Below are 23581 nucleotides of genomic sequence, written 5' to 3' on the forward strand. Positions count from 1 at the left end.
AACCATGATTTACTGTGGATGACCTCAACTGCATTTTACTGTGACTACATTTGAAACTGGGGCCTTAACAGAGTAGGATTGGTATCCTAAGAACAGGACAATCAGATCTCCTCTCTGGCATTCAGGGAACAAGTTGTGTAAAGGTACGATGAGAGATCTTTGAGTGTAGGCCTGCACATTGCTTTAATACAACAGAGTAAACACTAGTAAAAACAAACTCAGTAAAACTTGCTAGGGGCTGGAGAGATGGCTCAGCAGTTAAGAGCACTGACTGCTCTTCCAGAAGACCTAGCTTCAATTCCTAGCAACCACATGGAGTTCATTCATAGCCACTCCAGTTCCAGGGGAACTGGCACTCTCACACAGACATGCACACAGGCAAAACACCAATGCTCATAAAATAAAAAAGACTTGCTAACTAAAATTTGAAGTTACTTAGGAGGCAGAGGCAAGTAAGGCCTAGTCTATACAGTTAGTTCCAAGCCTACCAGGGCTACAAATTGAGACTCTGTCTCAAACTGCATGTCCCCCGCCCCCAGAGACACTGATATGTTAGGCATAGTGGGGATCTAGGGATCTATAGTCCTAGCACTTGGGAGGAAGAGGCAGGAAGATTGGGACTTTATGGCCATACTTGACTATATAGCAAATTCAGTGTTCAAGTCCAGGCTATACTATATGAATTCTTGTTTCAAATACACTGGAACTAGGAAAGAAGGGGGGACGGAAAACATGAAAAGGACCCATGAAAAAGAATATTGTCTTTCTTCCTTAATGGCTGGTGAAAAAAGAACTTTCATACATGTACTATGTCCGCTGTGGAATCACTTGTCTATAATCCTTTACTTAGGAGGACTTCAAGTCTGAAGTTCCAGGCAAGTCTGGGTTATGTAGCTAGGCCCTGTCTTGATGAAATAGCAAAGCAAAACAATCCCATAATATAGCAATGTTTCCTGCATCAGCCACTGTCTTTACACCAGATACCACACAGGGAGACATGGTGGCATCTACCTATAATCCCATCACTCGGACGTAAAGGCAGGAGAGTCGGGTCCAAGGTCAGTCCTGGCTACACCATGAGTTCAAGGTTGACTTGAATAAAGCTGAATCAAGCCCTAGCCGAGAAACAGAAACAATCCTGCTCCAAGCGAGCTGACAGATACCTCTTCTGCTCCTTTTATGTGATCCCAGGTCGTCTTCATCTTCAGTAACCACATCAGGATCCAGATCTTTCCGCTCTATTTCTTTGCTGTCAGCACTGGTATCAAAATCTTCCCTTCCTTCTTCCCTGAAAGGAAAAGGAATGAGCTAAAAATCTCGAGAAAGTGTAAGTAAGGAGAGTGATCCAAGATATGGGTGAGGAAAAAGGCAGAGTTAAACCCAGGAGCAATGAAGAAGAATGAGGGGCTTACATTTATTTATTTTACATGTATGTGTGTTTGCCTGCATGTATATGGGTAAATAATATATGTTCTTGGTGCCTGTGGAGGCCAAAAAAGTGGGTTGGATCCCTTGAAACTGGAGTTGCCGGTGGTAGTAAGGCACCAGGTGGCTGCTGGGAACAACAGCAACTAGTCCTCTTAACTGCTGAGGCAGCTCTGTGAAGGAAAGGTTTAGAGAAGGACGACAGTTAGAAAGCGTGCTTGCTACAGTGGAGGTGAGAGCGTGACTGGTGCAGAGAAGCCACTCTCGATGGTCAGGGGGCTGGGTACCTGCTGATACTGGCCCAGAATAGGAAGAGAGAGGGAGACAAACACCAAGGAAAGAAGCAGTTGTACTTCAGATACAGTTTATTCTATTACGTTGTTCAAATTTAAACTAAATTTATATGAACTTCAGGGGAAGGCTATCACTTACACTGGGTGTAGTGGTGATGCCCTGCAATTCCAGTACACCAGAGGCTGAGGCCTTTGAGTTTGAAGTCAGCCTGGGCCTCACAGGGAGTATCAGGCTACTCAGGGTAAACAGCAAGCCTCGCAGACAATGAAACATATATGCTATCACTGTTGTTTCTACATCCAAAGTAAAGTTTTGCAAACTCATATTTTTATTCATTGAGGAAATAGGGAAAAGGTGAGATAAGTGAAAAAAAAATGGAGCTGGCAAGATGGCTGGGTGTGTGTGCTTGCTGTGGAAGCACAATGAGCAGAGTCCAAGCCCCAGAATCCATGTAAAGGAGGGCGGAGAGGACAAACTCTACTCCCCTCCCACAGTCACACGACGACAACAACAACAACAACAACAACAACAACAACAACAACAACAACAACATTTAAAATATAAGAAAGTCGGGGTTGGGGATTTAGCTCAGTGGTAGAGCACTTGCCTAGCAAGCACAAGGCCCTGGGTTCCGTCCCCAGCTCCGGAAAAAAAAGAAAAAAAGAAAAACAAAACAAAATATAAGAAAGTCAGTTGTGTTGCTGTACGCCTGTAATTCTAGCACTTGGCAAAGTTGAAGCAGGAGTTCCAGGCAGCGATGGCTACATGAAACTCTGCCAAAAACACAAAGATAGGGAAAAGTGGATACTTATTTACATAGTTAACTTGTTTGTTCAGACAGTAAGAGCCTAAAACCTGCTAGAACCTGGATTTAGTTCCCAGTATAAAAAATAGAAAACAACAATTTATATGTTACGAACATCATGTCTTTAATCTCAGCACTTGGGAGGAAGAGAGTGGCAGATCTTCCTAAATTCAAGGGTAGCCTGGTCTATATAGTGAGTTCCAGGATAGCCAGGGCTATGTAGAAAGATCCAGTTTCAAAAAAGTTAATGAGTAAATAAATCTTTTTATATAAAAGAAAATCACCATTTCAAAACATACAATTTACAAGATTGCCTGTAGTGGTTTGAATGAGAATGGCCCACAGGTTCATGTATTTGCATGTCTAGTCCTTGGCCTGCAGAAAAGGATTAGGTGGTACACCCTTGTGAGAGGAGGTTTATTACTGGGGTGGGCTCTGAGGTTTCAAAAGACCAGCCAGACACAGTCTTTTCTCTATACGGATGGAGGACATTCATCTGTTTACACTTTTCATTAACTAATGAGCATTTAGCTTGTTACTTTTTACAATTTACCAATTACTCTTAGGAATAATCCTAAGCCAGGTGTGGTTGTATGTATCTATAATTTTAACACTTGGGAAGCAGAGGCAGGAAGATTTATGTTGGAGGCTATCTTGGTATTTAAAAAGGATGGCAGAAATCAACCTTCCAATTTAACCCTATTCCTCTGTACGGTTCAGAAGCACTACAAAACAGTGTACCTGTGCCAGTGGTGACTGTAGAGGGAGAAGAAATGAAGTATTTAGGTTAAAAATAACCCACTGAGCTGGGCATGGAAGCTTTTACACCTTTACTCCTGGCAGAGGCAGAGGGAAGTCTCTGAGTTTGAGGTCAGCATGCTCTACAAAATGAGTTCCAGGACAGCTAGGTCTACACAGAGAGACCTAATCTTGGGGAGGAGGAGGACACACAACCCATTGAAAGTGTTCTAGGAAGTTACCTTTTACAAAATGAATTTTAAGAGACAAGTGATAGTCTCAAAAATTAGGCTAAAAAGTAACACATGTATAATTGATTAAGCGTTTATACATAAATTTCATAGGGTTTTAAATATAATCATAGAAAAGTATGTTTTTAAACTCTAAAAGCACTTTAGAGTTTCAGGTGTCAGGCTTTTATTCTTAATCTTTATGTGTAATGAGGTGATTTTTTTTCTATATTAAAACATCTTTGTGGGCTGGAGAGATGGCTCAGAGGTTAAAAGCACTGACTGCTCTTCCAGAGGTCCTGAGTTCAAATCCCAGCAACCACATGGTGGCTCACAACCATCTGTAATGGGACCTGGTGCCCTCTTCTGGTGTGTCTGAGGACAGCTACAGTGTACTCATATAAATAAAATAAATAAATCTTTAAAAAAAAAATCTTTGTATTTGAAGTGAATAGATGAAGACACATGGGGAGTGAAATTCAAACCATACCCTAGATCTGCAGCTGAAGTTCTCTGTTCATCCTCCTTCAGTTTCTCTTGTTTCTCTTTCATTTTCTGTTCTTGTTCCTTAAGTTTTTCTTCCTTCCTTCTGCGTATTCTGAAAGTCAAATAAAAGTCCATCTAATACAGACACACTTCACTGAGCACCTTGCCTTTGTTAAGCTAAAGACAGTGCATGGAATTCTGTTACAAGCCATGCTGGGAAAACGCACCTTGCACTCTCTGAAACACAGCTGGCGATGCTAACTTTAAACAGTGAATAAGAGAGTGAGCAGTGCTTACCGAGCAGCTGTGGCTTCTCTCTCTTTACGGTGTTGTTCTGCTTTGAGCTCTCGGAACTCCTGCTTGGCCTGTCGCAATACATCAACATAATCTTCAATGAAATCCCTAGTAGAAACTAGGGTCAGTAGCTTCCCACAGAGAGCATGAAGTATCTTCATTTTTTCTCCTGCCAAAATGGATAATTTCTGTGTTATCAATGAGGAAAAAGGAACAGCATTTGACAATTTTAACTCAATGATAAAGTGTCTACTGAAGAACAAGGAGTAGTAGGTATGGTGCTACAATTGTTTACTGCCAGCATTTGGGAGGCAGAGACAGAGGCAGAGGCAGAGGCCAGCAAATCATTGTGAGTTTAAGGCCAGCTTGGTCTACACAGTGAGTTCCAGGTCAGAGACAGTGAGACCCTGCCTCAAAACAAATAAACAAACCAAAACCACACCAATCAACCAACCACATGACTCTAACAATAATGAATGCTCTTTCTTAATTTCTTTAATAACAGATTTATCGTGTGGAGTTTCTTGTTGGCTTGTTAGTTTTCTGGATAAGAGAGATGAATAGGAAGTAAGTAGGTTAAAAAAAATTCCATCTTGCCGTTTACCTGGTGTCAAATCATACACAGCAGTGCTGGACAGTTTTTTCACCAGACTGGGATTGCTCAGTCGAAGCTCCATGCAGGCATCATCTGTGGCATCGAATCCTCCTCGTTTCTGGTACCGGTACTTTGCATTTGCTGATGTCACATCAGCACCTGAAGCTAAGATGTGCAGTCTGAGGATTTCAGAAAGAGTGCAGCTATCAAGATCCAAGCTTTTCAAACTGCAGCCTATATTGTTAAAAATGAAACAGACATTTAGAAAACAAACAATGACTACTCAGCAATGTAAATGTACCTTTATAAATTAAAATAAAATGCCAAATAACAACAAAACAAAGCCCACACATACCCTGGTGTAACTGTGGCCATGCAGCGGCCAAGGCTGCAACTGCAGACAGTGCAGATTTTGTGGGGTCTGCGTCCTCATCCAAAGCCTCTGTTAGATCTTTAAGGAAATAAACACTTTATTCTAGTGCAAGAATATTTGGGAAGAATGCCCCTTTAAAAGATCAACAAAACAGCTTAACATTCAGGGACCTCAGAAGAACCAACACCCAGCACAGCATTATTCACATTCTCTTGGTCTCCACCAAAGCAACAGATCCTAGACTGTACACTACCATTTCCCTACAGAGCACACGAGACAATTTCCAAATTACCAGAAAGATGCACTTACATATTCCAAAAATGGCAAAATGTATTTTAGAATTAAAACAAATCACCCATTTAATGTAACTTGAAAAGTCTGCTTTGAAAATTGAGTAAAGATACCCAATCTAATAAACAGATTCAGACTGAACCATGACACAGCACAGGCTGTTTATCACTGAACCTCCAGAAGAGCTTTAAAGCCTGCACAGCTTCAGTGACTCATGCTTTTCATTAACAGTTCCTCACTTTCAAAATCTTCAGTCTAAGAAGTAGGGGAGGATTTCCCTTCATTTTCTAAGAGAATGGCTTTAGCTTTGAAAATTGTTTAAGTTACAGTAGATCAAAACAGCAAATCTACTGGTATAAAGCAGTATAAGCATCCATCATATAAACAACTCTTCCCAGTTGTAACACACAGATAAAACTCAAGTGCCACCTGTACCCCTCATGTTTCCAGAAACAAACCCAAACAAACCAACGTGCTGGCTGTATTAGGGTACAGTGTTTACAGGTTATTCTAATCAACAGGTCATGTTCTGGTTTAGCACTGCCAGTAACTAGTACACATTCTTTAGACCAATCAGTTCATCTGGACTTTAGTTTTCCTAAAGGGGTGACTTTGGATAAGCAATCTGTAAGTTCTCCAAATATTTATTAGAAGCCCAACATAAGAAAAGCCTGTGTTTAAAATGAGTGAGAAGAAGAGACTTCTGTTCACCCATCTTGTCACCTCTCCTGCACCAGCAAGGACCTCAGGCTAATCTGGATCTGTGCCTCCAAATTGTTCTAACACGATTCAATTAGCAAAATTTCCAGGTTGACAAAAGGAACCTTAGAAACTAAAGTGAGTAACTTTTCCAAGGAAAAGGCAGCTCTGGGGTCAAGTCTGATCACAACTGCTGATGATGTTAAGATACAAAAAAACATAAACAGAAATACCTAGAAGTTACCTGATTCAATTTTTTGTAAATGCTGAAGTCATGCCTGCCAGGCCTAACTCAAGTAAAAGGCAAATACTAGAGCTAAAATTTCACACTTTCAATTTACATATAAAGCCACAACACATTTAACATGCATGATGATTACCCACACTCCTAGACACAGCCATACAAGTGTGCTACATCTCTTCCTCAGTAGACAGTATCGCGACCAACCTCTACCATCAGGAGGAAATCAGCATTTTAGAACAAAGGCAACAGAGGCCTTAAGAAATGAACCAACAGGTTGGGGATTTAGCTCAGTGGTAGAGCGCTTGCCTAGCAAGCGCAAGGCCCTGGGTTCGGTCCCCAGCTCCGGAAAAAAAAAGAATTAAAAAAAAAAATGAACCAATAACGGACTGATTGTTTCTATAGTCTTACATGAAATGACATGTTAAAATACTATTCTTTTACATTAAAAAATTACATGTGTGTGGTCGCCTTATCGTATATCTGTGAACCATGTATATGTAGGTGCTGAGGAACACTAGAAGGGGATATCAGATCCTCTGGAATAGGAGTGAAAGAGAGTTGTTAGCTTCTGTGTGGGGGCTGCAATTCAGACCACGGTCCTCTGCAAGAGCAGCCAGTGCTCAGAGCTGCTGACCCATCTCTTCATCTCATAATATGTATTCCTAAACTGCCTTATCTACCATATGGCACTCTAGAGAATTACAATTACCTCTTTAGAATTTTCTCAGTATTCCCTGGGTCCCTTCTTACAAGAGAGCGTGGCTGAACTGGATCCCATATAACTGTATGAAACAGTTACATTTATTAGAGTTTTGTTCTGTTCTGTGACAGGGTCTCTCTATATAGACCAGGCCAGTCTCAAACTCGTGGATGCTCCTGTTCTGCCTCCCTTATTATTACATATGTGTACTTATTGTTACAAGCAGTAGGATTAAAGGCCTGTGCCACCAAGCCTGGCTTTATTACATCATTTTAATGTATAAATTGTACACACAATTACAACAGTCAGTAATGATATCCCAGAAAGAAAAAAAAAAGCTCAAAACTGTTCCATTTAAGGAAGATGCTCTTGTTCTTCAAAGAATTTTAGGTTCATTGTATAAAAATAAAGACAGGAAACTGGTTATGGTAGAACATGATTGTGATTCCAGCATTTAGAACATGGAGAAAGAAGGTAGGAGTTCAAGGTCAACCTCAGCTTTATTGCAAGTTCAAGGCCAACATGGAGAGATCCTATCCTGAACTAGCAGCAGCACTAACAAGAAAAAACTAAAGGCAGGAATAACTGATATGGTTAGTACAAGATTTTTAAAACTGACAAAATTTCTAAGATTTGAAACAAAACAGGGATCCCAAGGGCTAATGAAATTAGATATGGGCAATGCTAAGAAAACAAATAATTAGCTTTTTAACTTCGTTACCTATTTTGAGATAATATAGTTATTATAGGGTTATTATAGTGCAGATTGCCTAAATTTGTGTTCCATTACTTTTTTAAAAAAATTGTGTGTGTATGTGTTCTATATTTTCTTAAGATTTATTTATTTGTTGTAAGTACACTGTCGCTGTCTTCAGACACAGCAGAAGAGGGTATCTGATCCCATTACAGATGGTTGTGAGACACCATGTGGTTGCTGGGGATTGAGCTTGGAATCTCTGGAAGAGCAGTCAGTTCTCTTAACCACTTAGCCATCTCTCCAGACTACCATTACCTTCTTATTAGCCACAATTCTTTTAGCGACATATGTTTCTTTACATGGAAAATAAAACCAGTCAAAGTAGAACTAAAAAAAAAAAAATCAATCCTATCTTACTGTTTTTAAAAGACTGTAGAAAACTTTTGTTATTGAGGTGGGAAGAAAAAAGTTATTCCTGTGGTAGTTGCCATCACTGAGCCATATAGAACCTTTATTTTGTAGCAAGCATTTATATAGAGATTGGTTCTTTATTTTTATATTTGAGATTGTTCTATATAAGAACAGAAATATAGAAAGTACAGATCAAGCAAATCCTGACTAGAAAAAAAAAAACTGGTAACACAAAACACCAACAGCTTTCTAAGTTTTTTCTTTGCATTAACTGATTTTCTCACTCAAGTTTCTTTTCATTCTTTTTTTAAAAAAAATCATTGTACTTATTATTACATGCTTGTGCATGCCTGTGTGTGTGTGTGTGTGCAGACACACATGTAGAGGTCAGAGGACAACAGCTCCTTCTGACACTGGTTCTGCTTATACTGTGGGCTCTAGGGACCCAACACTAGTCACCAGGACTGCAGTGTTCCCATCTGCTAAGCTGTCTTGCTGGACCCTCTTTTCTTTTCGCACTAGAGCTTTCAAAATGGCAATCCTTATCTGTTTTATAAGTGGAACTAAACAGAGCTTAATGTCTTAAACAGCCTTGCTGTGGAACCTACGGTGACCAGCACTTAGGCTGGAGAGTACATTTCACTTCAACTCAGACTATAAAATCAGAAAGCAGACAGCATGAGACACAGATTTATCATTCTTATCGATCCAGGAACTATGAACAGAACTCAAACTACTTAAGGCCAAAAACTACGGGATTGGAGAAATTCCATCTGCGTGTCCTAACTCTGCTGTCGAGATGTCTCCAGCATGATTTCCTTTTTTATATAACAGACTGAAGTGCTATTTAATCAAGCTCCTAGTCCACAATCACATCAATAATCAATAACATAAATCAGCATTTCCTCTGACTATAGGAGGTAAAACAAAACAGCGAGCGTATTGTCTTGTTGGAGAAGTCTCATGTATCCAAGGCTGGACTTGAACTCAGTGTATTGCTGAGGATGACCCTGAGCTTCTGATCCTCCTGCCTCTATCTCCCAAGTGCTGGAATTATGTATGGTGTGTTCTCCCATACCCAACTTTCTGAGGTGCTGGGAGTGGTAAGCATTTCCACACAGTTTCTAAATGACAGACACAAAGTTTATTAACAAAGGATGAAAGAAAGGCACATCAGAGAATGAAGACCGTGCGATAGCTGGAACAAGTCCAGTGCTCGAAGGACTAGTGAGCACAAGTGTAGACGTTTTCTAAAGGGTTCGCCAAGAAATTTTTGCTACGTTAACATATTGTATGCTGACCTTGGATATTTAAGAACATGGAATTTAAAGAACAAAGTTTCTAAAACTATCCAGATAAAAAAATATCCTATCGGTCCCCAGCTCCGAAAAAAAGAACTAAAAAAAAAAAATATCCTAAATGTTAGTATAAAAAGTATCATATCTACAATAAAACCAGCAATAGTATTTTAGTTGAAAGTAGTAATAAGAATTCAAGTTTTCCTAATGAAAGGTAGAGGGAAAGGCTGTTTAGCAGAATTTCTTGGCATTTCACATACCAGACAGTGATATGCTTCTAAATTAAAGGGAAAATATAAAGAAACAAAAGGAAGACAGCTCAGGGAAAATGTCTCAAAAGTTGTCAGAAACAGGTCATACCGATATTAAGTTTTTACAGATATCTGATAATATGTTGTTAGCATAATATGACTTAGCATCAAGTAAACTAAATACCTATATTTTCTAACTGCAAAAGAAAAGTGAGTTTTGAAACAACACATCAAAACCCAGTTTTACTACAAAGCTGCTAGCTCAATCAGCAATGGTGTTGAACTCTGACCTTTGGTGTCAGCATCAGTTATCTGCTCTTTGGCTACTTCCTCCTCTTCTTCAGCCATCGCCTGGAAGATTGCAGTCAGGAAGAAAAAAAGCAATTCACACAGTGGGCCTTCACTGTCATTTCCTACAAGAGCTTCCTCTAACACTTCTGTGAATAAAACGTTTAAAAGGAATTTAAAGTTCTGTCATGACTGAAGAAACAACTCCATTGGAAAATAATAAACATTCAATCAACATGAGCCTGTGCGACTGCTCTCTCAAGTGCCTGTTTATGAAAGTAGATCCACATCTTATCTAAACCAAATACATTAGGATTTCAACACAGAGAAAAATAAGCCAAAGTCAGTGTACTAAAGACAGTCAAAGTTTAAAGTTGAGGCACAATTTAGCTACATTTAAAAATATAGTTTTACAGGAAGTGATGAGGAAGGCAGAGTGTTCTACCAGTCTACATAGCAAGTTCTGGGTCAGCCAAAGCTATACAGTAAGACTGCCTCAAAAATCAAAATAAATAAAAAACCCTATAAAGCACACAATTGATTATTAGTGTTGCACTTTTCATGAGAGCTATGTGGGATGTTGCTTACCAAACAATGCCCAGGAAAGGTAATTGTCACTACTAGGTTTTAATGCTAACATTGTGTAGCTATTAAAATGTTCAAGTAAAATTGTTTAGATGCTCTTGATTCATAAGGCATTAGCGTTTCATGCCGTAAACCTACCCCCAGCCCTATTGGTCAATGTACTCCCTTGTTAAAACAAGAATGACAATGAAATCTGTCTCAGAGGCTTCTACATGCAGCTTAAAACTTTACTGGATAAAAATTAAAGTTTGATTCAAATTCCGCCTCATATTGAACTCTATTATAAATATTTGTACAAAGTTTGTAAACCTGCACGTAAATGAATTATAAATTAGAAGTAGAAACTATTTGTCTCTAAGTTCTCACATGGCATTCCTCACTCATGAAGTGGATCTATAACTTCTTACGAGGGCCGGTAGCAAGGTGAGGCTATACAAGCCTAACAGTGACAGTTCTGCTTCCTAGTGGAAGTCACATGGAGGAGACGGAAACGTGCATGAAAAAGCCATGAAAACAACTAGCCAGTCACAGCTTCATAAGATCTCAGTCTAGTCATTCTTGGACTGCTGCCATATGGGAGACTCCAAAAGAGATGTCCAATGACCCTATGAGAGGTCACTTACTTTAAAAAAAATATTTTTATGTTTATTATTTTTTGCTAATTTATTTAGTAAACATATAAGACTATGTTTCTTAATGACATTTTCATGCACATATATAATTGTGTGTTTCCATTTCACCTCCCTACCATTCTTGATTATCTTCCTTTTTTCCCCCTTTAGCTGGTCCTTTTCTGGCTCTATATTGTATCCCATCTGCTTTCATGGAATGTGTGTGTGCATGTGCATGTGTGTGTTTCCTGTACATCTTTAGTGTGCCAATTTTTTTTTTTTGTTAACTTGACACAAAACTAGACCACACAGGAAAGAGGGAATCTTAACTGAGAGAATGCTTTCTTCCATAACATGGCCTGTAGTTATGTCCACAGGGTACTTTCCTGACTAATGGTTGATGTGGGAGTGCCCAGATCACTGGGAGTGTTGCCACCCACAGGCATGTGCGCCTGGATGGTATGAAAATGCAGGATAAGCAAGATAAGCAGGATAAGCAGGAAGCACTTCCCCAAGGCCTCTGCTCTAGCTCCTGTCTCCAGATTGCTGCCTGAGTTCCTGCCCTCACTCCTTGATGGGCTGGTATGGAAGTGTAGGCAACGTAACCCCCCCCCCCACCATGCAATAGAGACCCTGACTGAGACACTAGATATCAAGCACCACACTATGTCAGAGTAAACTGGCACGAAGCAACAGGTAACTTGAGTACTTGCCTAAGGTTACTCCTTCAGGAAACTCATCTTGAAGATCAAAAAGTTCCCCAAATGCATTAAGGAACTCCAAAACCATCAGAGCATCACCGAAGACTTCAGGAGGTAGTCTGGTTTTCACCGGAGTTGGTTCTGGAAGTTCCTGCAAGGTTAAATAGTACATGTAATGTCAAAAGGTTTAGATACTTTAGATTATTTCCAGAAGTAAATGAAATCCTTATTCTTTTAACTCAAATAAACCTAAATGCATGCCTGGCTACACGGTTATTGGATGCCAGGTATCATAAAGACTGATCAATTATTTTGGCAGAATAACCACTACCACAGTAACAATGCAGCCCTGGAAAGGTAAGAACACCTTCTATATATACATGGCTGTTTCCTTCTAGTTAAATGAGGAAGATGTACTTCTATCAGGAAACAAACTCAGCAAGGTGTCTACCATAGACTTGTGGTCCCAACACTCAGAAGGGTGGCACAGATGAACGGGAGCCAGGCTGCCTGGTCTACACAGTAAGACCTTTCTCACTGCCCCCACAAAGGAAAAATAACCCCACCCCACCCCCAAGGTTTTTTTTTTTTTTTGAGATAGGTCCTCAGTTTGTAGACTAGGATGGCCTCAATCACACGAGATCCATCTACCTGTCTCTACCTACCAACTGCTGGATTAAATGCAAGTGTCACCATGCCCAGCCCAACCAACCATTCTATCAGCAAAGTCAAGTAAGACAAGTTAAACACATCTGTGTCAGGCACAGCACGTTCATACCTTAAGGTCGTCACATTCCATGTCTTCTCTGGGTTTACTCCACTGCTTTAAGTATTCCATATATTTTCGTTTTTCTTCACGTAATTTCTCTCTTTCCTAGCAAGCAGGGTCAGAAGAAATTTATCAATCAATATTAACATCACCCAAGAACTGTTAATAAACACTGACGCTAGGTAGCTCAGCTGGTACGGTGCTTGTTCAACAGTCGAGACTGATCTTCAACACAGTATAAAAGGAGGCTTGGTGGCATATACTTGTAATTCCAATACCTGAAAGGTACTGACAAGAATGTAAGGTCATCCTTGGCTATACAGAGCAAATGTGGGGCCAGCCTAGGTTATACCAGAACCTGTCTCAATTAAAAACAAAGAATCCCATGGGACTGGGGTCCATGAAGATGGTGGCTTTGTGGGTGCTGGGATCAAACCTGGGTCCTCTGCAAGAGCAGCCAGTACCCTCAATCAACCAGACCATCTCTCCAGATCTGTCTTTCGTTTTTAAGGCCAAAAATGAAGACTAGAAATAAATGAATCAAAGTATTGTTTGCTTGTTTACTCAATTTATGTATTGAGTGCGTATGGTCTACGTGTGTGTGTGGGGTGTAGAGATCACTAGAATTCACTCATGTTCCACCTTGTAACTTTCAAAAAATTTTTAAAAAATTATGTGCATGTGCCTGCTTATTTGTATATCTCATGTGGGCAGTGCCCACAGACGCCAGAACAGAGAGAGCATCAGATTCCCTGGAACTGGAGTTGAGTTGTGAGCAGCCCAACATGGGTTATAGAAACCAAGATCAAGAACTCTGTACAACAGCAAGTGCTCTGGGCACCCGGCACCCGGCAGGCAGATATGTGAGTCAGAGGCCAGTGTGCAGAATGAGTCTACAGGATGAGTTCCAGGACAGCCAGGACTACACAGAGAAACCCTGCCTTTAAAAAAATAAAAACAGAAAGAGAAAAAGGAAAAGGACAACAAAAAACCCTAAGGTTGGAGAGATGCCTCAGAATTAAGAGCAGTAGCTGTTCTCAGAAGACCTGGGTTAATTCCCAGCACCCACATGGCAGCCACAAGTGTCCAGTCCCAGAGGATCAGATACTCTCACACAGACATATACAGGCAAAACACCAACACACTTAAAATGAAAACAAATAAATCACTTTAAAAAAAAGAACAGCAAGTGCTCTCTTAACTACTAATCCATCTCTCCAGTGCACCGACTTAAAGATTGATTTATTTAATGTGTATGGATGTTTTGCCTCTGTGTGTCTCAGCACCACATGCATGTCTGATGCATGTCTGATGCATGTCTGATGCATGTCTGATGCTAGTGGAGGCCAGAAGAGGATGGCAGACCCTCTAGAGCTGAAGTTATAGTTGCTGTGAGCTGCCATGTGGGTGGTAAGAACTGAACTCAGGTCTTCTGGAAGAGCAGCCAGTGCTCTTAACATGGAGCTGCATTTTAAATTGAGTGAAGTCTAAGAGAATACAGATATATTGAACCTTAAAGTAGTAATTAAATTTTCTAAAGCAAAAGGGAGATTCATTTCTTTAAAGATTTATTCATGTATTCATTTACTATGTGTAAATTTTGCCTGCATATATGCCTGCTCACTAGAAGAGGGCATCGGATCCCAATACAGATGGTTGTGAGCCACCATGTGGTTGTTGGGGATTGAACTCAGGACCTCTGGAAGAGGAGCCTACACTCTTAACCCCTGAGTCCCCTGGGGAGATTAATTTTTTATCTGTGTTCTATGTAGGCTCAAAAATGTCAATGAAAATGGTAAAAGAATTTAAAGAATTAGCAGTGCATTTAAATATGTAAGAACCACAACTATACATACATATATATTTACTGAATATTTAATATACTGAATACCTTTTCTCTTTCTATTTTAAGTCTCTCTTTTTCTTCTTTTTTCTTGAGTCGTTCTTCTTCTACAATTTTCTTCAATTCTTCCCTCTTTTTCTCTCTATCTTCTCTTTCTCTTTTTCTTGCTTCCAAAGCATCTGCTTTTTCTCGTTTTAGTTTGGCCTTTTCAAAAGCTGTGGGGAGGCCAAATTTAAAACTATGTCCACAAAACCAGAAATTCAGCTTATAAAAAAAAAAATCTAACAAAAGAGGCTTTAAAAAAACTTAGGTTAAATGAGATCAGCAGAGACTCACAACTCCTTGAGGTAGATAACTGGCTAAACAGTGACCTACACACTCTAGGACAAACATATCCTGCTTTTGAAACCATCGACACTAGAACATATACAGCTTCTAGACCCTGACAACAACTTTACCTCAATCTAGAATTAAGCAGACGACTAGGGAATGATATATTTAGGAGAGATGAATAAGGGTCATTCAGAAAAAAAATGACCGTAATCTGTGAGGAGAAATACACCATTCAGAAATATTCCTCATTTGGGCCCAGAGAAGTATTCATTCTTATCCTTAAACAGTGTTTGGAGAGAATGTTAAAACTCACCTAGTGCCCTCATTTCTTCTTGTTTCAAAAGTTTGTCTCTTTCTTTAATAGCCTTGCTCCGACATCTTGCAATAGTCTGCTTACTAGCAATGTTGTCTTCCTAAAAAATAAATGAAGAAACTAAAGTGGTAAACCACAGAGACTACATAAGCTGATGGCCAGGTTTTCTTAGTGAGGAAAAAACAAAACATCCAAAGCTCTCACCAGAACTGCAGTTATAGCTCAGTGGTAGAGTACCTGCTTAGAAAACAAGCGTCTTGATGTTGGGTTCAAATGCCCAGCACAGCAAAAAACAAAACCAAAACCAAAACAAACAAACCCACACCAATTACAGTTTTTTGTAAATATTAAAACGAGTTCTAAGTATAAATGGATAAATTAGTAATTCTAATTATAGTGATCTCCATACTTACATAAACTAGAAAAACATCCAATATTTTGGTAGTATATCAAGAGCAATAAATGATACACTAGAAAAATAATAAATGCTCACGATTACTTTATAATCTAGTTGGTGGAAACATCAAATATGAAGGACAAACATGTCAGAAGGATTTTTTATGGTTAATATTAAGCAATGCCAGATTTTTACTTTATTTTGGGGACAGTATTCTTGCTCTGAAGCTCCCTACTGGCCCGAGCTTTCTGTAGACAAGGCTCAGATGGCCTCTGAGTTGCTGCCACTGTCCTGTCTCTGCCTTGTACCTTGGCTGGCTCTCTAACAATCATTCATTACTTCACACTGTAATATAACAGAATGTACAAGTCATTTTAATCTCTAAGTCCTTGGTAAGCACTAGGCCAGTGCTAAATAACAGTGATAAACAAGGCAGACTTGGTCCCTTCCCTCATGCACAGTTTATCAGGGAAGCTGGATAGATCTTAATAAATATGAGAAAGGTTATAACAGCTAAGGTTCAATGTTAACACCTTTCAAATCTTAAAATTTGGATAATTTGGAAGTGGAAATTCAAAACAGCTGAAAAAGATAATTACACCTAAACTAGAGCTAGGAAAAAACAGTAACTAATTGGTCACTGCGGTGAAGGTTATTTGGAAGAAGTACTTCTCAGCTATACAGACTAGAGGAGCTCTGAGAGGGGGACAAGGGTGTGGTCACAAGAAGGAACAGCTGGATGTCTCCACTGAATGCTTTTCAGCAAGGAAGAAACAGTATCTGCCCTACTTAGTCTTTTTATAACACAGGGGACTCTTTCTGCAAACGCTTACCATGAGCCTGGAAATGCCTGAGACTCTTCAATAAATTCTGAATTATACCAAACTGCTACTAGAAGCACGGAAACTTGTTTGCAAATCACTATAGCCATCAGCAACCTCTAGTCAAGAAAAGAACAAACCAGCATGTGTAGAAGGAGGGTAAGAGAAAACAAAATGCAGAAGGAAGGAGAATCCAGGATCAGAAGAATCCAAGTATGCTCCTTCCAGCTCTGAGACCTGCATAGGTTATTGGTTTGCCCACCTCCAGGCACTCCCGTGGTGTCCTTGTGGGGGATGACAATGATCTGATGAAGGAAAATTGTTTACTGCTAAAACAAATAAAGATAAACGCTGCCACTTCTCTTTCTACTCTAAAATCTCAGATTTACGGTACATTCCAAGTCTCTCATTACACACCCTGAGTCAGCAGTAGACTGTTATTTGATTGGATTTAGGCCGCCACTGTTTGGCTAAAGTGTAATTTAGTAACTATATAAACCAATTGATATTATTAGAGAAAGAATATTAGAACCATTTGATTTACAATTGCAGCCTCAAGAATACACATTCTCCTGCATAGCCCATTAGATCTGCCCTGCTACGTGTACGATGAACATTCTGCAAACTAATGCTGAGTCCCTTATGAACATGGTTATGTTCATGTCTTAAGTTTCCTCCCACCTTTTGCCCTATGGCTGAATGGCTTAGCCTCTATTCCATTGCTGCGAAAAGACACCATGAACAAGACAACCAGTGAGAAAAAACAGTGAGTTGGGACTAGCTTACCATTTCAGAGGCTTAGTTCATTATCGTCAGGCAGCATGCAGGCAGACGCTGGCGTCCTGATCCATAGGTACAGACACACTGGGTCTGGTATAGGCTTTGGTAACCTCAAAGCCCACTCCCCAGTGACTAAGCATTCCAATATATGGTCTCACGGGAGCTATTACTCAAACCGCCAACTCTTGTGCTTAATTCAGGCCTTTCTTAAAGCCCTCTAGTCAGAACTGCTCTGGATACTTCAGTGTTATTCTAATTTCCTGAGTTTTCCATCCCACTTGTTTTTCTTCATAACTGCCTGTATATTTATTCCTACCTTGGTATAAAATCTGCCTCCTGTGAACATGAATCCACACTGGAAACGTCATAAATCTCAATGCTGAGCTGAGCATCAAGGGAGCACACACTCAAATATTCTTATGAAGTAAAAGGGTATCCTTCTTACAGGTTATAGGGGTGACAGGAGCTAAACATTTCACTGATTGCAGATATTGCCTCGTTAACAGCTAAGGGTAGTTTAGGCTTTTTTTACCTACCTGACCAAAAGATATTCGTTTGGGAGGTCTTCCTCTTCGTCTGTTAGCAGGACTGAAGATAAATGTAGGTGGATCATCAGGGAAGAAATAAGAAAAATCTTGCTCTGCTATGTTATATGTTGAAAAAGATGATGCCTTAATTAAAAACACACAGGGTAGAGTGACAACACATTAGTCTACTGTATACAATATGTTCAATATCTTATGCCCACTATTACTGCTGCTAAAGACTAAGCCAAAAACATTGTCTTTCAAATGCACATTATGTAGTTAGTTGGTCTCTACATTAAATAATTCATCAGAAAGATACCAGAGAGAAACTAATTACAGTTTATCATGAGCTGAGTACCGTGATGCATGCCTGTAACCCCAGCGTTTGCAGGGAAGGACACCTCAGGGTTCAGGAGCTCAAAGTCACCTTGGCTTCACAGAAGCTTTAAGATGCACTTATATGAGGCTTAGCCTAACAAAAACCAAGCCGGTTGCCTTTCCACAAAATATCAACAATGTCTCCGCGGGGTTTAAATACTAAAAGCTATTTCAGTGTGCTTTTTAGATTTATTTTATTTTTAATATCAGGTGTTTATGTTTTATGGGTAGTACATATATGAAGGTGGGTGCTGGAGTTACATATAGGCAGTTGCAAGCACCTGATGTGAGGTGTGGATGCAGGGAACCAAATTCAGTAAGAGCAATAATTACCTCTTAACAGTGAACCATCTCTGTAGATACATCTGTTTTATTTTTACCAATTTTGTCTAAAGTTTTCATATATATATGAAATATATATAAGCATATATATATATATATATATATATATATATATATATATATAAAGCTTTTTTTGAGATAGGAACTCAGTATCTACTTCTGACTATCTTTTTTGCTTTTTAGATGAGACTGGTCTTGAATTTGAGCATTAGCCTGACTCTGTTTCCTGAGTACTGGAATTATAGGTATAGCATGCCTGGCTTGAAAATATTCAAGTTGTACATTTAAAAACCCTGGTATTTTGCTTTTACTTGGCATATAATAATTGCATATTATTTATAAAACATAATATAATGTTTCAGTGCTCCAATAAATGTCTTTCTCCTTTGTGTTGTCTTATTTGTTTTGGTTTTTCTGACAATCTCTCTGTGAAGTCCAGGCTAATCTCACACATGTAATCCTTCTGCCTCAGAGTCCTGACAGGATCACCACTACCTGGGTCACAGTAAATCTTTCTCAAACTACTGAATATTTTGAGTCTTTGTCATGGCTAAGTGATGACTTAAATACTTTATATATTAAGACAAGTTGGTCTTGATAAAAGCAGAAATTCAAATTTCTATAAAGTTCCAAATAAAAAATTAAGTCAATTTTATTCTCACCTGAGCTGTAATGTAAGGTTCTAAGATATTCACCACATTTGAGATTTACCTTTTACCTTGTATCTAAATTTGTTGAACAATGTTTAGAGTATGTTCAACCCCAGACTTTCTGACTTAGTGGACAGATTATAATTTTAACCTCAAAGACAAATGTCACAGAATGGCCCAGGAAAGCAAGGCTACAAGATGTCAGTACTAACAAAGCAGAAGAGCTCTACCAGACAATTTATATGCTGTATTGGTAGAACACAAGTTTCAGCATCTAAAACCCTGTGGATTCTGATCATTCTAACAGATCGAGAACCCACGACATTTCTCCATTAGACTCTACCAGGATGATCATGTACTCATCATGAGTACCAGATGGTTTCTTCTCAAATGCAGGATGATCTCACTGTTCTGGAAATGCCCAGAGCCTGAGGGTTTCATATTTTTAAAGTTTTTTTAATGTTTGCAAATATGCAAGAAGATATCTTGGGGGCAGGGGATAAGACCTAAATCTAACTGTGAAATTCATTTACACAGGATACTGGACAGGGAACTTGAATGTAGTATACCACATTCAAACTTACGATTCTCTTACCCAGCATCCTGAGCTTACAGCATGCACCATTGCACCTGACCTACATATCCCTTTACATACATGAAAGGTTATTTGCATGATATTTTGAAATATTTTGAGATGTATTTATTCCTTTATTTTATGCATATAGATGTTATCCCTGCATGTATATCTGTGCACCATATGCATTCAGTGTCCCAGAAGGCCAGAAGAGGATTCTGGATACGCTGAAACTAGAGGTAGACAGCTGTGAGTCATCATGTGTGTCTGAGAATCAAATTTGGGTCCTTTGCAAGAGCAGCCAGTGTTCTTAACTGCTGTGTCATCTCTCCAACTCCTTTATGACACTTCTGTATGTATCCACATTTAATAGTGTAGGCATTTCCATACACAGAGTTCCTTCAATAATCAACAAAGCTTAAAATAAAAAAGCTTTAGGACTGAGAGCATTTTTGATTTTCTAGGTAGGGATGCTCAACTTTATTTACTCAGAAAAGGCCAAAAATAGTTTTTTATACTTTAATAATGCTTTCAAGTTTTTATATGGCAAACATTACATTTTAATCATGTCAATGTTCTCAGTCTCCCTCTGGGATGCTTATGTATTCTAATAAATTTCAGTTCTTTATTGTATCCACTGCAGGTGTTGTCCATCCAGTGCTTGCCCTTGAAAGCTGCGTGATGGCCTTTTTACCTGTGGCCTCCACTGTCTCTCGGGAGCTGCAGATGCTGCTCTGTGCAGCTCTTCAGCGTGCATTGTTACATCAGCACCTGTCTCATTTCATGTATACATGCATGTACAGCTAGCTATGTCTTCAAATGGCTACCCAAGTGTCCTGGTTTACTTTAATGAATAATTTGCCTTGTTCCTAGATATCTGAAATAACATTTTTAAATATAAATTTGTTTTTCTTTTCATTTCTTTTGTGATTTACATTTGCATACAATGAAAAACATACCTTAAGCACCAGTAGCTGATTTAAATGTATGTTTCTAATCTGTTCTTCTGCACATGAAGTGTGCTTACCTGTACATGTATGGGCCAGAGGTTGACAATGGGTATCTTTCTCTATCAATCTCCATTTTTTATTTGGGACAGGGCTGTTAGGGATTTGTTCTAATGCTCTGTCTTAATTTGGCTCCCAAAAGCCAAGCTTCCAGATGCTGAGGATCCCTGCCACCACCTGGCTTTGACTGGTAATAAAGAATTGCTGTACAGCCAACGGCTGGGCAAAGAGACAGAGGTGGGACTTTTAGATTGGTGGGCAAGGAACTCAGGGGGAAGAAGAACAGATAGAATCACCAGGACAGGGGGCCCGAGAGATAAGACGTAAGGTCCAGCCAACACGTAAGAATCAGGGTAAGTGGCCACTCCCTTGATAGGGTCTGAGGCAACAAAGATAAAATATAGATCTAGAAACTGTTAACTAAGGCTTACCAGAGGGGTGTGTGTACTAGCTGTGGGAAGGTCAGGAAGTGCTCAACCATTGAGCTAGTGAGGCTATCTATCACTCTGTGTGTGTGTGAGTGGGAGGGAGCTCAAAACAGTTTAACAATTCACCACTAAACAGGGCAGGGCCTCTTGCTGAACCCCAATCTTCCCCTTTGAGTGAGATCAGGGAGCCCATGAGTATCTGGAATCCTCCCTTCCCTGCTTCCACCCCTAGGACTGGGGTTAGGGTTAAATACTGCTCCACCTGGCTTTTCCAGGTTGCTAGCTTTCTGAACTCAGGCTCCTAGGCTTGCAAAGCAGCACTTCACCCACTGAGCCATCAGGTCCATCTGCAACACACACGTGCTTTTCTATACAGAAGCTCGACATGTCTCAGCCTAGCATCAAAATTACAATCTTCCTTCCTGTCTCTGCATTGCAATTATAGGTATATATTATATGTCTGATTCTTTATTTTTTAGTTATTTATCTAGTGGGATTTAAATAGTACACATTAAAAACTAATTTTACAATTTTTGACTTTTTATTTAATGCACAATGGAAGGTCTCTAATGTCTTGATTTTCAGGGCTGAGGATGTAGTTCCGTTGCTGAAGTGCTTGCTTAGCATGCATGAAACCCTAAATTCAGTTCCCAGCACCATACATAGGCATATGTCTATAATCTAGCATGTAGGAGGACACAGGAGGACTGTGAGTTCAAGGCCAGTCTTAGACACATAAAAATTTTATTCTCCTTCTTAATGCTCATAGTAAAATCTGGGGTTCATATTTGGTCTAGAATGCCTATGGTTAGTTCTCTTACTTGAGCATTTATTTAGCACTATCCAGAAGCCTTCTGTTCTCTGTAAGGCAGATAAAATACTTAGGTCATTAAACAACTCTCCAAGTGCTCCACCTGTTTCCACTGCCTTAGTTGATCATCTATATCATAAAAGTGGCAGTAACTGACCACCTACTAGTTCCAAAACAGTAGCCAATGCAACAAAAAATACTTTAAAAAAAGCATTAAAGATTAGCTCCCCAGATAAAATGAGAGCTATTTAGGCCATCTTTGAAATATCATTCTATCTTATCAATGTTACAAATTTATAATACTATACATTTGTTATTTTATTTCTTCCCAATATATAATTTCATTATTTTCATTACCTTAATTTTAATGACTCCATCTTGTGGTTCACAGTGTTGCTTGAGAAAAAGCTTTAGTTTATCACGAGAAAATAGGTGTTTTCTCCGGCTGATGTTGGGGGAAAAGGGTAATATTAGTACTAACAATTTAACCAGAACTCTATAATCACTATACATTTAAAACTTGACTTCTAAGTCTAGGAGTCTACACAGTGAGAATATTCATCCCCCAACGATACTTAGTAAACTTTATTAGGAACTCTCTACACAGAGGATATGCTAGAACTTAGAAAAATGTGGATGGATTAGTTATAAAAAGCCTATTACAATATATGTATTTGTTGTTCAAAAAACACAGAAATAAGTAAATAGAAGCATTGTTTAAAAATATTATTTAAAAAATAAAATTAGTAGAAAAATTAAAATAAAAATGATTAACTATGACATAGTATCAACTAATCGCCTGTTCACAATGAGATCTTAGCAAGTTTTAAAGTACTTTGTGTTTAATATCATATAAGAGCCAACACATTTCAAGAGAATTAAGATTAGATTTCAAACAAGCAATTTTAATTATCCCTTTGATTTTTCTCAAAAGCAACAAGAACAGCAATAAACACCATAACAAACAAAATCAAAATGGTCAAAACAAACAAACAAACAAACGGAAACAAGCCCAGTACAACAATGCTGGTAAAATGTAAATGTTTTAATTAAATTCAGTACATGTCTTTCAAACAAAAGTAGAAAGTTTCTCAGTCAATAAACACCCCCAGTGTAAAGTATCGCACCTCCTCAAACCGTACTCCATTCCTCGTCTTTAAGGGACTTGGGAGCAGCTGGCAACAGAAGGTAGTAACTTACTGACAATGAACACATTGATTATTGAAGTCTGCACTCTCTGACATGGTGGCCAGGAGCCACAAATGGGTTTCTTTTTATAAATACATAAGAAGTCAGTTCCTCATTTTCACTTCAAATAAGGGCTCAAAAGCTATAAGTGGCAATTAGTTATCATTGAACAGTACACAGGACATTCTTTAACAGTGAAGGATTATTTTTGACAAAGGAGCTAAAACCATCTAGTGGAAAAAAAGATAGCATTTTCAACAAATGGTGCTGGTTCAACTGGTGAACAGCATGTAGAAGAATGCAAATCGATCCATTCTTATTGGCTTATACAAACCTCAAGTCCAAGTGGATCAAGGACCTCCACATAAAACCAGATACATTCAAACTAAGAAGAAAAAGTGGAG

At 39.0% G+C, this 23581-nt stretch overlaps 1 protein-coding gene across 14 annotated transcripts in view; it reads right to left on the reverse strand.

The window, feature by feature from the left end:
* The window catches only part of Baz1a (bromodomain adjacent to zinc finger domain, 1A), a 122801-nt gene that overhangs the window by 23969 nt on the left and 75251 nt on the right, over positions 1-23581 (reverse strand). For 7 of the 14 annotated variants that reach the window (XM_063261906.1, XM_063261908.1, XM_063261907.1 and 4 more), the window contains 11 exons: positions 22347-22434; positions 17809-17943; positions 15275-15374; positions 14677-14843; positions 12795-12890; positions 12029-12167; positions 10122-10268; positions 4877-5101; positions 4276-4441; positions 3983-4090; positions 1164-1288 (listed from right to left, as the gene is read on the reverse strand). In XM_063261906.1, the coding sequence (XP_063117976.1) occupies positions 1164-1288; positions 3983-4090; positions 4276-4441; positions 4877-5101; positions 10122-10268; positions 12029-12167; positions 12795-12890; positions 14677-14843; positions 15275-15374; positions 17809-17943; positions 22347-22434 (1496 nt within the window). Of the gene's footprint in view, positions 1-1163; positions 1289-3982; positions 4091-4275; positions 4442-4876; positions 5102-5222; positions 5319-10121; positions 10269-12028; positions 12168-12794; positions 12891-14676; positions 14844-15274; positions 15375-17808; positions 17944-22346; positions 22435-23581 lie in introns of those variants that run through there. The other 7 variants (XM_039112223.2, XM_039112222.2, XM_039112221.1 and 4 more) reach the window with 3 other exon arrangements.

This window comes from Rattus norvegicus, chromosome 6, assembly GCF_036323735.1.
Source record: "Rattus norvegicus strain BN/NHsdMcwi chromosome 6, GRCr8, whole genome shotgun sequence".
NCBI lineage: Eukaryota > Metazoa > Chordata > Mammalia > Rodentia > Muridae > Rattus > Rattus norvegicus.